The 23,527-nt window shown below is 41.7% G+C and overlaps 2 protein-coding genes across 2 annotated transcripts in view; both read left to right on the top strand.

Annotated features, from left to right (window-relative positions):
- Positions 1–133: 133 nt before the first annotated feature.
- ehhadh (enoyl-CoA, hydratase/3-hydroxyacyl CoA dehydrogenase) lies at positions 134–10,451 on the top strand. The gene is made up of 7 exons (XM_005918278.3): positions 134–361; positions 1,634–1,737; positions 2,485–2,654; positions 3,008–3,119; positions 4,481–4,585; positions 7,295–7,636; positions 8,068–10,451. Exons 1-7 carry the CDS (start codon positions 288–290, stop codon positions 9,318–9,320), a joined length of 2,160 nt encoding a protein of 719 aa, XP_005918340.1. The 5' UTR covers positions 134–287; the 3' UTR covers positions 9,321–10,451.
- Positions 10,452–11,228: 777 nt separating this feature from the next.
- Positions 11,229–23,527, top strand: part of zgc:162707 (UPF0524 protein C3orf70 homolog B) — a 16,113-nt gene continuing 3,814 nt past the window's right edge. The window contains exon 1 of the mRNA XM_005918280.3: positions 11,229–11,859. Within this exon, the coding sequence (XP_005918342.1) occupies positions 11,676–11,859 (184 nt within the window). The 5' untranslated portion in view covers positions 11,229–11,675. The remainder of the gene's footprint in view (positions 11,860–23,527) is intronic.

Raw genomic sequence — 23,527 nt, 5'->3', positions numbered from 1 at the left:
ACTAACCCACTAGCACCCACAAGTATATCTTATAATTTAATAGTCAGATTAAAGTACATATCAATAATATAAAAGGCGGGGGAAAATAATTATTTATATTCTCTGCTTCCGGTAGGGGGCGATAAGCGCGAGTGTTTGCCGTAGAAGAAGAGCGTTTGTTTACACGGAGGGGGAGGAAGTGTGACAAAGGTGATGAAGGATTGCTAACTGGATTAAAGTCAAGTTTCAAAGTTCAGTCTGCACTGCAAAAAAGAGAGTGCGACAACTCCAAGTATTCATTCGACACAATGGCTCAGTACACTCGCGTTTCGGGATCCGTGGGCTTGATTACTCTCCAAAGTCCTCCCGTTAATGCACTCAGGTGAGCCGATTTAATGAACTTGGTCTGCACAACTTCTTATACTGCATTTTTCTATTTTTTAGCGTGTCTCGTAATGCGAATTCACATGTGCCTGATTGATTTTATATACAGTAGAGCTGTAGCTGCAACAGCAATTTGCAGCTTACACAAGAACAAGTAGAAAAGTAGAAAGTAGAAATCACGAAAGAGAGCTTTGTGCACCAGAAGATAGTAACTCAGGTGTTTTACCAGAGGGTGGCGTCAGAGAGAGTGATCCTCTGATTGCTGTTGTAAATGGCTTGAACCATAATCTGTCAAACATGAGTGATATCAAGTCTTTCTGTGCCAAAGTTGAAGTGACTGTTATGTCCTTTATTTATCCAGTAAAAAGACTTATCATACTTAATGTTTTTTTTAAATAAATCTGGCCAAGAGGGAAGTAGAAAATTAAAACAAATACCATATTAGTTATATAAAGATATTTTAATTTGCCATAAAGAAGTGGATTGCTTATAATGTCGAGCGCAGAGTCGCTACTTGCAAAACAGGTCCTTTGTTTATTTTATATACACCCCTTCATAAACCCTGGTGTCTACAGCCTGTTTACAAATAGACACAAAGGTTTTGTAGTTGGTACTTTTTATAGATGCTGTCTCATCATGCAGATTATTCCTAAACTGGAAGCTACCATTCTTCTGCATATAGAGTCAGTAGGTTTTCATACCTTTAAGTACATTTTAGTGATCGGTTAATCTCATTCACGGCATTTACTTCAGGGTGATTTATTACCACCGCTGCTTTAGGAACAGCTTGAGGCTTAATACATTACAACAGAGAACTGTGATTAATTAACAGCTCACTAAAAACTCACCCAACCACAGTGTGATCTACTGGACCCTGGAACCTTTACTGGACCTCACAAGTTTACTTTAAGTCACTTAAGCTGTAGCAATAATTGAATCTATTTACTCTCTAGTTATGCTATGGTTGCCCTGTTTTAAAGAGACATTTTCTCATCTTTTTTTTTTTTTTTTAAATTCTATTCTGATGTGTACCTTAAGATTTAATAGACTGTATGATGCATTTTATTAGCTTCGTAAGATAAAATTATCAAGAAATAAAGTACATAGATGTTAATTATCAAAGTTTATACTGCTGTGCCTGTATTTGTTACATGCTTTTATTTTAAATTTGTGAAGAAGGGCTACAGCAGAACAGTTTACTGTTAAGTTTCAAATTTCACAAAGGGTGGAAAAAAAGGCCAAATAAAGTTGTGACTTTTTCCTCATGCAGTGCAGCGGTGAGGCAAGGCATTGTCGACTTGATGCAGAGAGCACTCAGTGAGCCAGAGGTGAAGTCTGTGGTCATCTGTGGCCAGAATGGGATATTCTGTGGGGGTATGCACATGTATTTTTTATTTTATTTATTTATTTATTTATTTTTTATTTTATAATGTAAGTGTCTCTGTCTGCCCATCTTCTTTCACTTATCCTATTGAAATTATTTTTTAAAGTATATTTTAAAAACATGCTCCATGACAGATTGGATCAAGTTGATCCCACTTTGTTCTTCTGGTGTTTTCCCTTCAGTTTGAGTTCCCTTCAGAGTGGGTACCTCGAGTCCCTAAAAAGGGAACAAAGTGTCAGTGAAGTTCACAAGCAACCAAACATATTAGTGATACTCTAACAAAATAAACACATTTTCAGTAGGGGTTTTTTTTGCCCTTTTTATTAATTTAATGTTAATATTCCATCATTAAAAGGTGATTTGTTGCATACACATAATGCAGTAAACAATACAATACATGGCATTTGCAGGTGTAAACACAAAAGCAAAACCAGAAGTAAATAATTTCACATAGAAATAATCCTAAACTGTACATTTTTCAACTATTTGTGTCATTATGTCCACCATCATTTAACTTGGAGCTTATTTGCTTAACTGTTGTGTTTCATTCTATAAAATATGAAAAATAAGAAACGTGTTTTTTCTCAACTAAAACCCAAATATGTCTGTCAGACAAGGTTGAGAAAAGTAGAAAAGAGCCACACAAAATAATGAATTGCTGATCTGCATATCCATCTCTCATGACCTTTCTTTCTCCAAGTTTTTGATCATTTTGTCGATTTGAATTTATGCAACAGGAGCAGACATCAAGGAGTTTGGGGGACAGATGTCTGGGCCTCCCCTGATACCGATGATCCACGCCATCGAGGCTGCTTCCAAGCCCGTGGTGGCAGCTATAGAGGGGATCGCTTTAGGTGGAGGCCTTGAGTTGGCACTTGGCTGTCATTATCGGATCGCACACTCTAAAGTTAGTTCATGCTTCAGATCTCTGTCCCTGTCAGCCAGTGTCTCTTTAATATCAGCGATGTAACGCATCGATGTCTGTCAGTATCTGGCATGTTGTGAAGCTTTTGCATAATAATGTTTTTTTTTTAAAATAAATTTGCAAATGACTAGAAAAAGAGTGAGTTTGTCTGTCAGACTTGAAAAGGTTCTTATCTGTCCAGAATACATTTGATATTTATGTCACTCACAGAAGCCAGGCAGAATAACACATATCATATTCAAAGAATATTTCCAGAAACATTTTTCTCTAATGTCTAAACCTCCACAGTTCAGTACGTCTCGTTTATCAAATTTTGTGCCTTTATGTCTTTTCAGGCCAGAGTGGGACTTCCAGAGGTGACTCTGGGGCTGCTGCCTGGTGCAGGGGGAAGCCAACGTTTGCCGAGGCTCATCGGTGTCCCGGCTGCCTTGGACCTCATCACCACAGGTAGCAGAAAGAAGTTAACACTGTCTGACTTTGATTAATAAAGTTTCCTAAACTTGGCGACTCCCAGCAACTTTTGGTTTCTGAAGAAGAGCACGTCCTAAAACGTTTGATAATAAAGCACCCAGACATGTCACTGTATGCAGTCCTGCTAAAAACTAATGAGAAACTATTCAGTAGCTTGTAGAACCGCCTATAGAGGCAATAGTTTGACTTTATAGCCTCTCACATCATGTGTTTACAACATTGCTTCATTTCATTGAGGTTTGCTGGCATTTGAGTATACAGAGCTCTCTTAAGGTCTCAACACAGCATATTAGTCACTGGGCCTACAGCAAGTGTTGTAGATTTGCTGTTGTGGTTGGGCTCATCGTCCAGTTCAATGACCCAATTTTGGCCGAGCTTTAGCTCACGGACAGAGAGCCTCATATTTGACTCTAGAATACTTTGGTATACAGAGTCTGAATGATCAGCCCTTCACCACAGTGGTTAACTGTTGTTGTGAGGTGTTTGTGCTGATTTGCTGTGTTTTGTTTTCTGTGCATTATGACCAAACATCTCCACTTTGTCTTGTTTGTCCAAATCACATTGTTCCAGAAGTCTTATGTTTTGTTCAGATGCAATTCTGCAAATAGAGCCGTGCTACCTCTGGAGAGAAGAGGCTTTCTCCTGGAAACCAAACAAGTCATATTTGTTCAGTGTGTCTCTGATTGTACAACCATGACTTTAATATTTAACGAACAAACTAAGGCCTAAGATGTTGCTCTTAAGTTGGTTTATTTTCTTTTCTTATTTTTTGCTGTTTCTCTAATTGTTGCACGCTGTGACCTTGAGGTGAATTTGTTTGGATGTTGGCAGTCTGCCAAAGCTCCTGCTTTCATAGAAATGCTCACACTTGCTAATGATCATTTATTTAACTGTATTTGATTAGCAGCACCTGTCTGCTGCTTACCCCTGTAATTCCTATGGAAACAGCAAGGGTTTTTTTTTTTTCTTCACATGTGACTGAAAATAAAATCAAAATAAACCAGGAGACAGTTTACATTGATGACCAGCAGAGGTCAGCGTGAATTAACGTTTTACTATGTGATGCTGCAGGAGCGATTCACTGCCCTGTTCAGAATGTCTGAAATGTTCCTCACAAACTATAATTCTTCATCTTTTGATTTTTTTAAAAGTCTATTTTACTCTATTATGCTATTTAGTTTTGTGAGACGTTGCCTTTATTTAACTAAAACAGGAGATGATGTGGTTTTAAGCTAAGCGTCTAAATGCCAAGGTCACCTGAAACGGTCATCATTAATTCATATTATGTTCATCGTATCATTCATATGGAGCCTTGACGACACTCGTGTCTCCCACAGGTCGCCACGTGACTGCCGCAGAGGCACTGAAATTCGGATTAGTGGACCAGATTACTGATCACAACACTGTGAATGTAGCTGTGAAGTTTGCCCAGCGAGTCGCAGGTGAGATGTGGATGAAGGGGAAAAAAGAAGCAAATGGTACTCACTGGCTTATTATACTCTCTCTCTTCACTGGTTTAAAAATTGATTCTGTGGAAGCAGAGAAGAAATTCCACCTAGAGCAGTTATTTTAGGCGAGTCTGACATCAAGAAGCGCTGATATGTAGGTTGTGGAAGTAAAAGGAAGGAGAAAATGCAGCAGCCAGATCCTTCACCACAGAAGCCATAAATGTTTCATGGATCTGTCAGATGTGCTCTGATGTCTTCACTGCTTTTGCTGTATTATTCAGAAGGGCGAAAAGGGACAAACTTTCCTAGAATATTCATAACGGGCCCTCACCAGTCATTTTGGAGGATGAGGATTTCCCCCACACGTGCGTACCAGCCTCATTTACTCGCTGAATGGGCTGCGAAGTGTGCCACATCCCCGTAGTTTAGGATGATTTATCAGTCAGTGGAAAGAGCGGCCCATTCATATTTGCTAGATGGTGATAAATAGTGACAGAAAGCATTGGTAGACTCAGCCTGAATGAAAAAGTATGACAAAATTTTTCAGTCATCTAGTTTACTTTTTGGAAAAAAGCCTCAATTTTTACCGGTCTTTGCGCTAAGCTAAGCAACCTCATATTAGGCATACAGACACAAGTACTATGAAACCTTTCATCCAACACTCAGCAAGAAAGCGGAGAGGCATATCAGAATGTCCTATTCCCTTTATTCATTTGAGCATTTATGAGTGCTATATTCCCTCTAGTACTGCAGAATAATGCACACACCACCCACTCTGCTGTGTGGTTCGGTGAGGGGAAGGTACATTTTGTTTAGTCCTGCCTCGGCATAGCCCTGCGAGAGCTTATGTTTCTTCTCCACGAAAGGAACGTGAGATGATGTTTTCATGACTACCCTGTAGGGTGCGTGCTAGATTTTTTTTTTTTTATTTATTTATTTTTATTCCAGAGATGTCATCTTCATCTCTGGTGAGATTTCTTGGCAGTGACGGCTCATTTCGAAGGCATTTATGTTGGCAGCAATCTCACTACATCTGCACAAAACGTCAACAGTTAAGTCTTTAGGTTTGATTTACAATCAAAAGATGATTACAGTCTTGTGCTTTTTTTTTTTAAAAAAAACATTTTTTTTACACAAATGTTTTTTGTTTTTTTCCCTCCACACTCTACTGCCAAGTTGACTTTGAGTGGGTGAGGAAGTGAGTGTTGTTGGTAAAGCCGAGGCTTAGAGTGAGTCAGACGGAGAAGCCAACGGCGTACAAGATGGGAGATTTGAGGAGATCGGGCCGAATCTGTGGAGGTTTTTAACAGATATTCCAGTCTTTTAGGTTGATTAGCAGGGGTGTTAAGTAGGGACGAGAAATGTGCAATTAAATTTACAAACCGAGCGTGACTGTTTGTGACATCGAGACGCGCAGCTGACGACACCCACGGAGTACAATCAGTCTGTGCACACAGTGTGTGGGTACATATTTATCCAAAGAGCAGTTGCACTTAAACTGATGCACGTGTGGCCTCGCAGATGTACACACACACTCACAACACACACCATATACACGCAAGCTCGCGAGTCGAGGCTGGTGACGAGATTAACTTTTTTACCCCAGCGGTTGCAACATCTGTCCCGCTACATCTGTGAGGACAGCCAGGATTCCCAACCGCTGCGCAACAAATCCACAGCTCGACCATTTACAGATTAAGCGCTTCAATAATACTCTCCTAAATTACACAGGAATCGCATTGCACTGACACACAATACTTCACAGACATTTATTGTAGACAGAATGTGCATTAAACTGGTTTAAAATGACCCTCATAAGTCATTCCACACTTACAGTATGTTGTTTTAGGCAAAATACCTCCTTATTGGACTAAGTGGATACTCATAATCAAATATGGCCACTGTCCCTTTAAGCTTTGCCATGGTGACCCAGTTTCTGGCCCAGACCCATGGCTGAGTGTAATTCAGTGGAGCTGTGAAGGATTCTGACTACTGTCCCATGTAATCACGTCAGAGGAGACAGGAATGGGAATTAAGATTTTTAACAAGGTTTTAGCCGAGTGGTCATCTTCTTCACAGTCATTGTTCCTCAGGCTTGAATCACATCAGATGGGAAATCTTACGTTCGAAAGTTTTAGTATCTTTAGATTAAATCTTTTCATGTAATTTGGCTTGTGGGGGGGGAATGATGTTGCTCAAAGGATTGCGAATTCAGTTTATCCCCCCCTCTCTTCTTTGCTCTCACAGTTGGAAATTTACCTGCTATTTTGTCTATTTTGCTTTTCATTCTGTTTCAGATCTGCGTTATTCAAGGTGAATGGTAACAGTAAACTGGCAAGGTCCCTCCCATTATCTGGGAATGGTCTGTCAAATCCCTCTGCACGTATAAGCTACTGGGCTATCTAGTGATTGAGTGGATGAGTGTGCCTGAAAAACCAATTACACCTGGACTGTGTGTGCTGAGTGCTGGTTGACAAATTTGAGAAAGTGGAAAAGAGTGGTACCTCTGGAAGATGGGAGGCACTTTTCGGTTTGAAAAGTTGAATTGTGCAGAGGCATCTGCACAGAAATCAGAAATGTAATTGCAGACTACAGGTTTAGCTGTCAGAAGTGTGACGAAGCTGAAAGCAGGCAATCATTCGGCTGGGGTCACATCGTCCTTTTTTTCTTTCTTTCTCTTTTTTTTTTTTCCCCCCCCTGCAGATCAGCCGCTGGATGCACGTCGTATAAGCACATATCCGTGTCTGTGCCCCTCTGATGTGGCTGTTCTGTTTGAGGAAGTGATGCAGAGGGTGCGCCGGACTGCCCGTGGAGCCATAGCACCAATTGCGTGTGTCCAGGCGGTGCGCGCAGCGGCCACCCTGCCCTACAATCAGGGAATGGAGCGGGAGAGAGAGCTGATGGCTACTCTCTTCACCTCTGGCCAGGCCCGCGCTCTGCAGTACTTTTTCTTTGCTCAGAGAGCCGTCGGCAGGTGGAGCATGCCCAGTGGAGCCCGCTGGGATACGAGCAAGCCCAGGCCTGTACATAAAGCAGCTGTGATTGGTAAGGGCTTTTGTGGCTTTTAATTTCTACTTGTCCCAAGCTTTTCATTTATCACAAGCACGTTGACTCATCTCACTATCCGAGTGGCATCTCCACATCCAGGTTGCCTATGGAAACTAAGCCCTTGTTTACACTTCAGCTGAGTTTTAATGGATGTCTCTTCCCTGCCGCGAGGCTTGGATGTATGACAATCTGGATATGTGAAGCTCAGCAGCTTGTGTATTAAAATTTCAGGCTTTGGAAAAACGCTATGCTGCCAACGTAAAACTATTTACAGTCTAGCATTGCACAAAATGTTCCGTGTATATATTTATATCCTGTAATTTAACAGAAATGTCTCTGGCATTTGCATGGCTGTTGGTTTCGATATTTTTTTTCCCCCCTATAGTCAGCGTGATTTTTGGTTTTGTTTTGTTTTTTTGTCGTTTCAGGTCTTGGCACCATGGGAAGAGGCATAACTGTTGCCCTTGCACAGGCAGGGTTCTCTGTGGTAGCTGTGGAGACTCAAGAGAAGCAGCTGATGGAGGCAAAGCAGAAAATATCAGGCATGTTGGAGCGAGGGGCTAAGAGACGTGGGGTCGCTCCTGCTCTAGACAAGATCAATTACGGCCGTAACATCCAGTCGGTAGCAGATGCCGACCTTGTCATCGAAGCTGTGTTTGAGGACATGGCTCTGAAAAAGAAGGTCTTTCAGCAGCTGTCCGCTGTTTGTAAACCTAGCACGTTCCTGTGCTCAAACACCTCTGGATTAGATATCGACCAGCTGGCCTGTCAAACCCGCAACCCAGAGCTTGTGGTTGGGATGCACTTTTTTGCTCCAGCCCACGTCATGAAGCTGCTGGAGGTGGTTTATGGGCCAAAATCCTCTCCTCTTGCTGTGGCAACTGCCATGCAACTGGGAAAGAAAATTGGGAAAGTCAGTGTGGCGGTTGGAAATTGTCGGGGTTTTGTGGGGAACCGCATGCTGAAGCCGTATTTGGAACAAGCCCTCTTCTTGTTGGAAGAGGGAGCCACACCTGAGTTTGTGGATCAAGTGCTGGAGGAGTTTGGGTTTGCCATGGGTGTGTTCAGAATGTCTGACCTCTCTGGGCTTGATGTAGGCTGGAAAGTGAGGATGGCTGATGGCTTGGCAATGCCCGACCCGACAACGGGACAGCCAACGAGGCTCCGACAAGGTCGTAGGTACAGCCCCCTGGGAGACCTGCTCTGCGAGCAGGGACGGTTTGGTCAGAAAACAGGCAGAGGGTGGTATCAGTATGATAAACCTGGCAGTCAGGTGGCTAAGCCTGACCCTTGGTTGCACAGCTTCCTGGATGAGTACCGAGCCCGGCACGCCTTGGTGGCACACCGCATAGACCACCAGGAGGTGCTGGAGCGCTGCCTCTATTCCATGATCAATGAGGGCTTCCGCATCCTGGAGGACGGAATAGCCGCAGGGCCTGAAGACATCGACGTCATTTACGTGTTTGGCTACAGCTGGCCTAGACACCGCGGAGGCCCCATGTTTTACGCTGCCACAGTTGGCCTAAACAAGGTCCTTGAGAGGCTCGAGCACTACTACCAGGCTCACCCTGATGTGCCCAGCCTGCAGCCCTGCCACTTGCTCAGGAAGCTGGTGGCCAGCGGCAGCCCACCAATCCAAAAGTGGAGGGAAGTGATTAAGAAAGTCCGCAGCCAGCTGTAAACAACATTTCAACTTTAATGTGTTAATGCACTTCTGAGTTTACAAGCTGATTAAATGTTGACTTGCATAATCAAATAATAAGAAGCACCTGTAAAACTAAATGCATTTACCTTAAACCAAAAAAGACCTCCTGTCTTTGCCAACCGCATTTGTTTTTTATCGTGACAGGAAAATTGCTCACCTCATAGATGAATATGTTCAACATGAAATACTAATAAAAACAGTGTCTATTGTGTATTAGTAGCAGTAATAAAGATTGATACAATAGATTGATCCAAAAAATTTATAGTGCAAATCTTCAGGAGTAAAACAGCATGCGCTTTAAGGAAAATTCACCATAATTTGGAAAAATAAACTGAAAGAAAAGTGTGACGGGAGTAGATGAACAGCACAGTACTGGGGATATTTGCAGGAAGCAAGTCATCTTAGTGTACGTGAAATGTCAGCTGATAAGAATAACAGAAGGAAGAAATTATACATCTTCAGCAGAGATGGATGACTGCGGGGAGGAGGGACCTCCTGTGGCGTTCAGCAAAGCACTTAGTCATTCTGTCTCTGGTGGACCAGACCACTGTGGAGAGGCTGGGCAGTGTTGTCTGTAGATAGACAGACAGATACTTTATTGTCCCCATGGGGGAAGTATGACTTGGACACTGCAAAGCCAGACCCCTCAACAAATATGGGCACTCGGCACCAACAGATACAGATTTAAAAGCCCAAAGGATAACAACATCACTCAGACTGGATTTGAACTGCAGCCTCGTTTTATTTTGATCTTACTGACAGTTTGTACAGTTTGACTGTATTATCATTTCTTATATTTTGTCTACTTTATTCACACACGGAGGTGGACACAATACTAGGAGTGGCCACAGTGAAAAACAGACCTGACCAGGCTTTGAAGCCAGCGAATGTATTGCAGCAGATGAAGCTCTACAGAGGAAATAAAACTAATAATTGTGAATAAAATGTCTTTACTTAAGTTTGTGCTTTTAAAATTGTTTACCAAAAACATATATGGCACATAATATGCTAACGTTTGAATGTAAATTAACTCTTTGCTTTTCCTGGTTGTCACTAATGATACTGCACAGTATAATCTGACTCTTCCAATAAAGACATTATTGTTGATCTGTTGTGATTTATACAAAAAAATGAATGATTGGTCCTCATCAAAATGAAGCAATATCTAAAATCTAAAGTTTATTTAGTCAAATAATGAATCATTAAGGAAAGTGTGATCGGTATAAACTGAATATATATATATTTCAAGTAAATTAAAAATTTTACATTATATTTATATATGTAACATGTAATCAGATTACTTCAAGCAGGCATTTTGGGGCTTGAATATGTTTAAGTGTAGCGTTGTGCACCGCTTTTATTTGGCTTCTTCACGGGGTTCCACGTCACTTGTCCACAGGGTCTCCTTGGGTCTGTGTTTTCTGCTGACTCAGCCGAAGCGATGACACAGGAGAGCCGGGGGAGACGCGCAACTCTAAATTGCGTTTATAGAAATCAATGGCTCACTCTCAAGTAAATCCCATCCCACGTCCAGCAATGAACAGATGTTCGGGTTGCCACCTAGCGGTAAAAACACTCCACGCTGAGCAGCTGGCTTGTGTTGATGTATTGCTCCATATTCTTTCTTTCTTTCTGTATTTATTTATTTATTTGCCCCCGATCCGCAGAGTTTCTGAAACCGTTAATGCACTTAAATAACGCACGCCCATGCGTAGGTGTTAAGAATAAATAGTACGATATCTAGCAGCAGACTTTCATGAATCAAAACCACCAATCAAAATGCTACTCTTGGGTGAAATGCGGAATATATTAATGTCATAGTCAGACGTTGATCTTTTGAAGTTTTTTTTTTTTTGGAGGGTCTGATGAAAGCCTGTGTGTGTGTGTTTGAAGTGTGCAGAGCAGCTGGCTTTGTGTTTGTGGACTCCTCCCGTTGTGTGATGAAGTTCAGATGCGCGCCGTTGTTCCGTACGCGCGTCACCAGGGGCACAGAGGAGCTTCCCGACGCGAGGGGTGGATGGAGAAATGTGTGGATCACGATCACGGGAGGCTTTGCACATGACATTACCCACCCCTTGCCTCCTCGTTTGACTGACGCCCTTCGACTTTTACAGGATATGCCGCCACCCTTTGTGTAAACCGAGCTGCTTTGGATTCGCACATCCAGCCACCGTGTTTCGTTTCGCGCCTGTCTTCCAGCAGAGAAGCTCTACGGGGGCGACTCGGACCGTAAACATCGCCTCGGTCACTGGCCTTTATGTTGTAGGTTACTCAGAGGAGCCTGAGTGCGTGTTTTATTTTTTTCCCCCCTTTGATACAGGAAATGTTGGCATGGCTGCCTCGGGAGCACATAAGTGTCCGAAGAGCGAGAAGTTGGACGAGGCGCAGGCTTTGGCCAAGAGCTGCGCTGGGAGACCAGATTTCCTGCCTTGTGATGGACTCTCCATATGCGCCACGCACAGTCACGGGAAGTGCTTCAAGCTGCACTGGTGCTGTCACTTGGGCTGGTGTCACTGTAAGTTTGTAGTTTATCAGTTGCATTTATTTCAAAGAATCGATTCTCACTGTCACCGAAGGCACTGCTGGCAAATGTGCGTGGTATTTGGTTGTTATGTGTATGTGTTTAGTTAAAACCACACAAGCAATGTTGCCTTCCTCCACTGAAAGGCTCAGAATGAGGCAGATATGAACTTTATTTGTTAAACAAGTTATAACGCTTCACAGATTATGTAAAGGTTGTCCGTCAGCCTGATTTCTTACATGCGCCTACAGGCAGCATTGGCTTCCCCTCGGGAGAAGCTGATGTCGTTTCCTGTTATTTGATTGTTTGTTTGGTGTAACTTCTTCATTTTATTGCTGTACTCGCTCCTGTAATACTTCATCATCAGTTTATATGTGATCGAAGTTAATTCTTCCTACCCTTCCTCTTGCTGTATGAATAGTTTATGCCGTCTAGACAATGGAGGCTGAACAATTCATAAATTTACTAGTAGATTTACTACTGTACAGCTCTGCTATTTTTTAAGCTTGTTTTTCAGGCTTTGTGAAACTGGTCGACACAGTCTGATGACACAAACCCGAGTCACCACTTTCATTTCTCTTTTCAGGATGATTCCGTGTTTTATTTTTTGAGCAAAAGTCCCGTAAAAGCACACAATGACCAGACACAGTTATTCCCCCATTGACCTACAGTCTGATAATTCACTTCTCTGTGCCACTGCTGTCCAAAAAAAGCAGATCACTCTTTTATTAGATTGGCAGTGAGTGTCGTTAACACTCACTAGGGCAGTAGAATATGTATTAATCCACTGCTGAAAATAGTCCCAGACTAAATCCACTATTTACTCCCGTTTTTTAGCATTATGCCTTAACTGTGAAAATTCCTGAGCCACAGCTGTCTTTGTGACCCATTTTTTTCAAGACAACAGGGAGGACTGTTGGAAGGGCTGAACCCTTAATATTTTTTTTTACCTACTGAAAAATGCAATTTGTTGACAACAACAAGAAATGGAATATTTCACCATCCTTTAATATGTTGTAGCCACAGCCCTCATCACATGCTCACACAAGTATCATGCACTCAACTGCTATTCTTGAGCCACAACACTGAACTCTGCAGCCTTGTAGTAATTTCATTTGTATCGACTATTGCATTGACTGTAATGGGGATGAAGTGCAGGGGTGCAGCTCCACTCGCACACGCACACTTTCCTTTCCTTTCCACTTTGTTTGTGCGCCACGCTCTCCGTCTCCATTTGAACCTCGCTCGACCTGACACCCTGAGACCACCGCAGATTCCCAGTAGCCGGGCCTGCACCTGACAGGATGTCCCTCTCTCTGTGCTGCCCTAATTTATCCCCATCTCTGGCTGCCCAGAAAATCCTCAGATCAGTGTAAAACACAATCACCATCTACCCTGCACCACTCACTCTGAGCTTATAGTGTGCAACTGCACAAGTCACATTGTAATCTTTGCTGTGTAATCGTTGGATTTAGACGCCCGCCTCCGTCCGGAATGAGCCAGGCGGTTTTTGAAATATCAGATGTGGCAGAAAAATGATGAATTCCTTCCAGTGTTTATTACAAGCCACATACAGCATTTATGACTCCACGCAAAGCCCATTCTGTGTTTCATCATTTGTCAACATTTAGACTTGCTCCTCCTTTCTGTTTTTGAAATGTTCATCACTCTGACTGAAAGTGTGCCACAAAATAGACACAGATCTTGTTATGATATAGGAGAAAGAACCAGGCATATCCTAATGGAGCTTCTCACCTTCTCATCTCCTTCCACTGCAATTCAAAGGTTCCCCTCGCACCACGGTGAAAATAAACCAGCTAAGGCTGCTGAATCAGGGCACCCAGTGAGAGAAGTACACTAGCACGCCTTCACAAAGCCTTCCTGCTCGGCTCACGCCCTTCTCCTCTAGAAATCCATAATAACACTGGATGCAAAAGCAGGAAATGTTGTAACAGCCTTATCTTGTCACGTTTTCATTTTGAATGTGCCTGCGACGGCCGCCTGGAGTATAAACTTATTCTGAAGCTGATAATTGTGCATTCACCACAGGGAGTCTTGCCGGGCTGCCTTTTTAATTACATTTTTAATAGGTTCCCAGCAAAACAAATACAAAAGGTCACTGCATATGAAGACTCGGCTCAGCAATTTAAATTCACAAACTAAAATTCTTTCCATTATCTCACCTGTAGAGCAGCGTGAGATGATTAGGTGTGACTTAACGCCTGGCTTCTTCTATTTTTATGTGCCTGCTGCAAACTGAACGCATCCACAATGCATTTCTTCCAGTTTTCAATACTCAAAGGACTCAAATCATGTCTGCAGGCTAGCACAGGAAAAATATGTTGGATGGTCTTCCAGTGTTTTCCATTTAGTTGTGGAAACTTTTGACAAAAAACAAAACAAAAAACGACCACGGAAAAAAGATGGTGGAAACTAGAATTAGATGTAGGTGGAAGCAATGTTCCCAGCTGGTGACAACATCAGTCCAAGCCTCTCATTAGCAGTAATTAGCTGTGTTTAGTGTCACCGCCAATATGTCATGTCTGATGAGAGCTTTTGCTCAAAGCGGCGCTGAAACCACCTGGTCTGAACACTTTTTTTCCCCTCCTTCTCTCACTTCTCACACTTTATTCTTTAAGAATTGATTACAATTACCAAGCAGAGCAATTAATTACTCATTACGAAAGCCTAACAGAGTCTGTAATGAGTCCTGAACAGTCTTGTCAGTCTGCTTGTACTCTGCCAGGACTAATTTTGAACTTGTAGATACAAGAAAATGGGATCTTTCTGTCAGGCTCCCAGGGCAGTCTCATCCGTTACACCACGCAGCAGAAGCTCGCAACTATTTCTAAAGGGAAATACAGAGATTTGTTGAATATAGCCCTGTGCTGTATTGACCGGTTTGGTGACGGGTTCAAAATTTATAGCACTGCCAAATCATAAAAAGCTTCACCGATTATAAAGGGATCAATATATTGTCAGCATGGGCCTGAGGGGATGTTTTTGATTGATTGCTCATGTTTAGGATCTGCAGCCCTTCAGTCGCTTTAAATGCTGGTGTATCAGTGATGGATGCAGAGCATCGCTTTTGTTTTAATGGACAGGTTTGTGTTACTGCCATCTGACAAGAATACCTGACCAAGTCAGTTCTGAAAAGACTCCAACTTTGTCGTGTTCTTACTTAATTAATAAGAAGCACGTGTCCACAGGATTCATAATTTCCACGCTCAGTTGTTGCCCATGCAGAGGGCTTCAAATTGTCTTCTTCTTTGCATAGAATTGAGGTTTCGGCTACTTTATTCAAATCGGTGTTTTGATCAAAATGAAGAAGGTTCATAGCATTTCTTCCTTCAAATAGTGCTAGCACAGTTTGCTGAACTATTTGTTATATACAGGAAAGTCTGCACAGCAGCCACTGTGATGGTTTGGATTTTAAATTCGTGGGCAGACAGCACAGGAGCTGTTTGTCCAATCAGATGCAGCTCGGGGTTTGTTGGAGGTTCCAGGAGAGAGAGTGCACCTTTTAGTTCTCTGTCTAGTGGTTTTTCCATTAGTGTGCATTGCTGGAAAGTAACATGAGCCCTTCCTTTAGACTGCTGAAACTTGGAGCTGAACTTTAGAATACATCGTTACAGAGGAAAACACCGCAGCTGGCATGCAGTTACTTTTAACAGCTCCACAATTTAGGTGGCAAATTTGTTGTGATGTGATTTAAAAGGGCAAGAAAAAGCCTTAACTGTTTCTTTTTGTGTGTTTTTATGCATGATGTGATATCTAGAATGCTTCCACGCATTATTTCTTTAGTCGTGTTTATTCATTTTTGTTCCGTTCCTGGATTTTGCATTAACCGAGGGAAAAGCAATCGACTGTTTCATTAACAAGACACTTTGACAAGTCGCAGAAAGCACACGTGTAAATAATAAAATCAACAATGGCTGAAATTTGTTTAGCTGCTTCGGGCGCATTGATCATGCTGGCTCATTGTCTCTGTAATGGCTTACGGGACACTGGCGCGTAACGGCGCCTTGTTATTAGTTCCTATGGATTCTCCTTAGACTGTAAAGCAGAGTCAAGTAATGGCCAGCAGTTGGGGACTTCTTTGGTTAGACTGTGAAAAAGCCTACAGGAAAAAAAACCCCCTCAAATGGCCTCAGTAGACACCTTCCTGATGATTTCATGGTCTCAACCTCCAGTTTCACATCCTACTGAAAACAACATTATATTTATTTTGTAAATTACAGTCCCCATTAGAGTTGAAAACAATTATAAAGCAGGGCGGTGATCTATCACGGCTGCATGAGCACCCAGTGTCCCCTGATTTCTCAGAGACATCCCCCGTTCTTTGTGTCTGGTTTTAGAACGAGATGGCACGAACAAAGGGGTGACATCACGGTGGCCACCTACAGCCATTTTTTATATACAGCCTGTGGTTTCTCTTTCTGTGACGGGCCAAAATCTCTGCTATAACAAAGGCTTTCTTTGCTGATTGGTCACTAGAGCATCAATAGATCACTTTTGGCGTGCACAGAATGATTTCATAAGATAATTACAGATTGTTTAAGAGATCGATTCTTGGCCATTGTCGCCAGGAGTGATCAGTATCTCTTTTTAATGGACAAAAAAAGTCTTAAAGGGGAATTCTGTCAATTTTACACATCAGTGTGTGGTTACATATTGCGAGGAGCACTCATGTAAAGGTAAAAAAAATCCCTTTGAATTCCCTTCAGTGCCTCTTGAGTCAGTGTAGGCTGGAGGTGTGCAGTTGAAAAGAAGTGAGCTTGACAGACATCTGTAACCTGCTCCTTATCTCTGCATGTGGCTACATTATCTGCTACCTGCACAACACACTTGAATCTCTAACCAAACTGTCACGTTTGTATTGCACTGACCAGAAAAAAGTATTCTCTAATTAGAATAAATAAAAGAACTGTGTTAAAGCAGTGCAGTGCTAAATCAATGGAGGGCTTTTCAGTGGTGTACTGTTTTGTGTGCACAGGGACACAGTCAGGAGTGTTTCATTAGGGTTACAGACTAAACAGTGGACTTCCAAGTGGCTGCCTCCGGAGGCATGAAACAGGAAGCACGATGCCGGGTCGGACCGTCCTCTTCCATGAAACCTGAAACTTGTGTTGTTTCCCCCTTAGCGCAGCCCCTTTTTGTTGGCCAGATTTAAACACAAAGAGCAGCGGATGTTGGAGCCTGTAGTATCCGCTGGCCGACTGGGCGCAGCAGCTGTTATGAGGAATGATAACAATCTGCTAAAATAATTGTTTTTGTTCGATGGGTTTTGCCAACATGCTGCTTTGAACTGGTATGTGGCACATTCAGTGGGCTACGTAAAGCCGGTTGGCTTCAGCTCAAACATGCAAAATATCAAACTGAGGGGGATGTTAATGACTCATTCACTGCTGAGGCTTCGACGTGAGCCAATATCGAAATGACATAATGTGTGTGTGATGCTGACTACATGTTGGGCTTGTCAACAATAATCCAGCTGCAGCTGGTAGGGCAGTAGAAGAGTTGATATTTTTTACAGTGTGATTTTGAAGGGGAGCAGGGGGCTGATGGGCTGCAGGCAGCATTTTCCAGAGAATCTACCTCCTGTATTAAAACAGTCTTTGCAGCCCTCGGCCAGCTACAGGCCCAGGAGAGAGGAGGCGTGCAAGATGGAGACGTGCGGTAGCAGAGGAGTACTCGACTCCCTCCTCTGAGCAATCTGCATCTCCCAGGGATAAGCTGCTTGTTCTTCCACTTCCTTATTAACCTTTTCAACTCTTGAGTTTTACTATAAATAACTTTGCATCTTTATGCAACATTCTTTGTGTACCGGTTTCAACACTTTATCTAGCTAAATAATCACTAAAATAATCCAGATGATGTTTTTTATGTATATATTGAAGATACTTTTCATTCCCTGCTTTCAAATTGAAAAAGCTGCTTTCGTAATTAGAATTTTGTAATGAAAATCTGTTAATTCTTCATTGGCTTATTTACATCTCCTTTAGTTAATGACCTCATTTATATCCCAAATGCTTTTAATCGGTCCCTGGTGAACTTGTTGGGTTTAGCTGGATTTTAATTGTAACGTGATGAAAAGCTTTTCAGTCGAGAGTCATTCCTCCCCTTCACGAAGTGCAAAGCGTGTCCCGCGCCCGGTCGACCGAGGCTGCCGTCAGCAGAAAAACACAGCGCCCGTGTTTGTGTTGAGAACCTCCCATTGTTTGACACCGAAGGACTGAAACCATCTGACATTCTCTGTTGATGTTGCAGCTGTCTGATGGTTTTTTTATGCTGCCAATCTTCATTTGTAGCAGGACAAATTTCTCGTGGCATCATTTTGTCTGTTTGTCTGGGTATCTCTGACAAAAAGGACAAACATATATTTTTCCCTCTCCACCATTTTCAGGCAGATTTATCTTTAAACCCTCACTATTCAAGGACAACACTGTCACTTTTGTCTTATTGTCTTCAAAATCCAAAACAAACAGCGAGGAACTGATTATATTAACAAGTTTCGCCTGTGTAGATAAAGCTTGTTTTGTTATTACTCCACTTCTCATTCTGTTGCCCTCAAAAAACTGCTAAACAGTGAGTCACAGCATCGCCTGCACGCACACTGCTTTATAATAGTTAATTTAGCTCTTTTCATTTCACAAATGCAAAACGAAAAGAAACACGTTGAATGTTTTTGCTTTGTCCATGAATGAAAAATGTCCCATGCCGGGAGTTTGTACAGCATGTGGTGAATGTTGCAGACTGTCCTTTCTTTGTCGGGACATGTGGTCTTTGTTAGTGCGGAAATACAAACATGCACAGAGCGGGGGCAGCACACGCAGAGGTCACCCAACAACTGACGTCTGACGTTGTCATGTGAGGCCTGCAGCACCGGGCAGCACATTGTTAGAGTACAGCTCAATATCAATAAAGCTGCTCAGACAGAGCTGGTGTCGGTTTCAGTCGTCACTGAGCAGTGTACGTACATACAACCCTATAAAAGCTATTGCTGAGTGCAATATTTATTTTAGTCAGAAAAGAAATGCAAGTTTTATCAATCTTACATCATTTTAATCGCTTGGAAAGCCCAAACATATTCTGTGGGTAGTTTTCAGTTCCGGTGGATTGGTTTTATACAGGAGCGGGATTGGTAATTGGTTTACCAACACAAATGAACTCATTTGTACACCTCAAAATTGGCTCAATTTACTGCAGTTTCAAGCCAGTGGTCTCAGAAGACAAAAAATAATAATAATTGTGTGCACAGCATTGTCATCAGTGCCACCAGGCTGGGCTTTTAGTATGCTGGGTGCTGGTATTCGTGTCCAAGCATAGTGTAGCTGATATTCACATGTTGGTTTTGTTCTTGCATCGTAATAGTTATATTCTTGTCGTGATGTTATAGCTTTCAAGTGTGGGGAAAAAAAGTCCTTGATTGTATAAAACCCCCCATCAACATTTCACGTGTTTTCTTTATTAATTTATACAATATAATAAATATACTGTCAAGTCAGGTTTGTTGTTAGCCAAGTTTACGTTACTTATGTTGGTTTGCTACAGCCTTTAATAGCACTAGCTAACCCCTTGAACAGTGTTGGCCAAGTTACTTGAAAAAAGTAATCAGTAACTAATTACTGATTACTTCCCCCAAAAAGTAATCCCGTTACTTTACTGATTACTTATTTTCAAAAGTAATTAATTACTTAGTTACTTAGTTACTTTTTAAAAACACGATTTACAACCTGAATAGGTGATAAAGCGATAGATCTTTCAGCCCAATTCTACTTTTTCTCATAATCCATCATACAAAATGTAATCAAATGGAAAAGTCTCTTTTTAAAACTTGTTTTATAGTTTTAATCTTTTAACTTTATGCATCAAGCAAAAATTTAATTATATGCAACATTCTCTGACTGGAAGAAATTGTTTAACATTTAAACCTATTTTCTGCACATTCCAGCACATAAAATAAAATATTTTTGTGTTTACACTCAGTCTTTCAAATAGATGCAAGTAAAACACAGCAGAAAATAAATAAAGTCAAAGACTCAGCGGTCCTGTTGCTCTATTTTCACCTGTAAAGCAGGAGTGGGGTAGGCGGAGGTTTACCCTGGTGCAGGTGTGCCGCGGTCAGTGAAGAATCCGCGAGTTTCTCTGTGAATTTCCCATTACGTCGTTGCGCACTCGGTGCTTGTTGAAGTTTAGGGGTTTTTTTCGCTGTAAAAAGAAGTTTTCTCCCCACGCACAACGGACACTCATGTTTTTGTCACTTTTTATGGAATCAAACTCAAAGTAAGGTCAGTACTTCCACGCTTTAAACGCTGCACGCTCATACTCTCTCCCGCACTCGATATATGATCCATTGTTGATCTGCACACAGCTGTTGTCACGAACGTCGCACTCGCTTACGTCACTGTCATGAGACATTCTCGCAAACAAATCACGGTTTTAGTAACGCAGTAACGCAGCGTTCCTACTGGAAAGTAACGGTAATCTAATTACTGTTTTTGCAAAAGTAATCCCTTACTTTACTCATTACTTGAAAAAGTAATCAGATTACAGTAACGCGTTACAAGTCACGCGTTACTGCCCATCTCTGTCCTTGAATGCTTAGACAATGTCGTTGGTCAGTTGCAATGTTGATCCTGATGATGCAGGATCAACACCAACATGGGGATATCAGATCGTGCGTCCAAGCACCACCACTGATCTGATTGTTCTGTTGGAAACCTGAGTGGATGAACATACAGAGATGAGGTGCTCCAACCTGTACTTATGATGTTCTTACTGTAGCACTCTGGCTATTTCAGGAGGACAGTGCCCGCCCCCTCTCTGCCAGCAGTAGAAAAGGCTTTTCTGAATCAGGAGGATAAACATTTAGTCCACATATCTCTGCTATTATGTCTGGGACATGCTGGGTTGATAACCAATGACCACTGCAAAGCTGCAGGCTGCGCAGATGGAAAGCAATTCCTTAACAACAGATCTGGACACTTGTGTGTAGAGGGGTGACATCCAAAAAAGGCCAAACCTCATATTATTGTCTTGCAAGGACTTATATTGTTGGATTATAAAATCTAGTTAAAACTAGTTTAACAGGATTTCAATTCTAGTTTTTGGCTATGGAGAGATTGGTACTTCAAACTGATATTTCCACACTACAGAGAAGTGCACAAGAGTAGAATGTGTGTGAATGTGTGCGTGAATGGGTGGATGACTGGATATGTAAAGCGCTTTGGGGTCCTTAGGGACTAGTAAAGCGCTATATAAATACAGGCCATTTACCATTTACCATAGAATTATTCAGGAATTTTAAACTAAAAGCATCTGTAAATTTTGTAAACGTTTACTATTGTCAGCTGTTTCTTGGATGTAACTTCTGAGTCTGAAAAATCATTGGAGCCAATGTGGAAGTGCTTTCAAGTTGTATTCTTTCTAACAGCCAACAGTAGGCGACTCCTCGGGTTTTAGAAAAAAGTTTGGCTACGCTGAAAGTCTATGCGAAAACTATCCTTCGGCTCTCTTGATCTGTGGTCTCAGAAAACAGTTTTCCTGATGTGTTTATGGTTTAAACTGATGGTGTTAAGTCTTACTGAAAACAACATTATATTTATTTTTATGTTACGGTCCCCATTAAAAGCAGAGTATGCTTTAGGGCTGGCCAACCTTGTGGTTGCTACTATATGAGCATGAAGTGTACCTCGGTTTTTCACTCAGATTAACCCGCCACTCATCATGTCTGGTATTAAAAACACTAAGCTGACTCGAGCCTTGGCTACAGGACTTTAATAAACAATTCAATAAGCGTTTAATTGATGTAGAAACCAAGGTCACTCAATGAAACAAAAACCCAGCTGGCGTAGTTTCTTTTAAACCTTATTTGAGTTTCTCTTTCTGTGTTGTTGACATGACTGACTTCATTTCTAAGAAAATGTCACCCTTGAACTCTTCCTTCCATACAGAGGCCTTTGGGGGGGTTTCACAAAAATCTGGCCCAACGCCTTCATTTATTTCAAGCACGCAACCTGTTATAAGGAACCGAGAACTACAGATGACGTCGTATTTTTCACTTGCAGATTCTCCACACGTTGGCAATTAAAGAACGATTAATATGAGAACATTTAAAAGGTTCTGTTTGTGCATTATGATTGTTTTCCGGCTTGCAGTCTTTTTTTATGTTTATTGGATACGGCACATAGTCCCAGTATTAAAAAACAGAAGCTTGTTTTTTTCCCCCAACATATAAAGATTCTCTCTTCTCATTTTTTTGTCAGATTATTGTAAGTGAGATTTATCACACATACCGTACTGTCCTCGGGGCTCACAGAAACAGTGATATTTCTAAGAAAGTGCAGACACCTTGTAAATTTACAGACGAGCTGCACTCCTTCTGCAGGGCTGCTGAGGACAAGCAGTGTTGGTGTAGCGTTAGCTCCATATGCCTGTCTGTTTTGTTGTCTGACTGTGCATCTGTCTGTCTCCTAGTATTGCTCATGTTATTTGAAACTCCAGATGGATGAATGCAATTAGATGTAATATGCTAAAAAAAAGGCAACTAAATGTCAACACATCTCCTTCTACAGCTTTAGCTCTCATTTGTTGCCGCTTTCAAGCCTGCCTGAATGGGCTCGTCTCAGTCTGAACATGGACCATTGAGTTTCTCTCATTAAGCAGAACAGCTACTCTACCTCCCTTTTTGTCTGCATCAATATTAGCTCTTGTGTTTGATATTAAAAATATTTACAAAGTCTGAAGATCCAGCCACATCCTCTTAAACGCCTCGCACGCCGCGTGGCTAACGCAGTCTTGTATAATTTAATAGTGAGGTGGTCGCGTGAGTTATTCCACAACACTGCAGCTCATCTGTAAGGCTTGTGCTTGCTTTAAAAAAATGTTCTTCAGCATTGAAAACTCACTTTGTTCATTCATCAAAAAAAAGATGGCCTCCTCCCTAATTTGAAGCAGTTTGATATTGTCAGTGTAGCCTAGGAGAAGAGTTTGATTGAATGGAACAAGGCAGCCACTAAAACAAAGGACAAGGACACACCACGAGAGGAAGAGAAGTGATGCGTTGGCTTGTCGTCTTCTGTAGTTTCTCTCTGTCTCCTGGGAGCCAGTTAAACACACATCTGAACTGCAATATTCAGGCAGCACAGAGTTGGAGGTGGTGGGCTGCAAACAATGAGTAACATCTGGGAGCTGTTATTTTGAACTATCACCAGCAGAACTTAATGTGGCATGGCTTAGAGTCTTCCAAAAAAAAAACAAACTATAGAAACACAGTCACTGTGCAGAAAAAATGCTATTTATTGGATTGAGAATGCAGGCTGCCTCATATATTAGAGCTTTGTATTTATATTATGTCAGTAATTCTAGTGTTAATCATGAAAACATCGGCTGTAAATATTGTACACACAAACCCTGTTATTTATTTTTTTTATATTTGAAGAATGAGTCTTGCATCAGTATTGAAGGGTCAGAAATGATTGTTGCTCCGCTCCAGCTGGCCTAAAGTTTACACTGTTTCAGTCTGGCTGCTGTTTCATTACAGATGTTGGAAAGAAGAAAGGCATCTTTAATTTGGCAGCAGAAAATGCTTTATTATCTCAAAATTACTCATAAGATTAAATAGGTGATCATCTGATTTTAGATAGATAGATAGATAGAT

The sequence above is a fragment of the Haplochromis burtoni genome, unplaced genomic scaffold, assembly GCF_018398535.1.
Source record: "Haplochromis burtoni strain Fernald_Lab_line unplaced genomic scaffold, NCSU_Asbu1 Contig_29, whole genome shotgun sequence".
Taxonomy (NCBI): domain Eukaryota; kingdom Metazoa; phylum Chordata; class Actinopteri; order Cichliformes; family Cichlidae; genus Haplochromis; species Haplochromis burtoni.
This window is presented reverse-complemented; position numbering and strand designations above follow the sequence as displayed.

Bases quoted from the DNA above. Each gene is read 5' to 3' on its own strand.
- ehhadh (XM_005918278.3), top strand. From the start codon at position 288: ATGGCTCAGTACACTCGCGTTTCGGGATCCGTGGGCTTGATTACTCTC. The intron at 3,120-4,480 runs GTAGCAGAAAGA...TGTCTCCCACAG, and splicing joins CTTGGACCTCATCACCACAG to GTCGCCACGTGACTGCCGCA. The intron at 4,586-7,294 runs GTGAGATGTGGA...CCCCCCCTGCAG, and splicing joins GTTTGCCCAGCGAGTCGCAG to ATCAGCCGCTGGATGCACGT.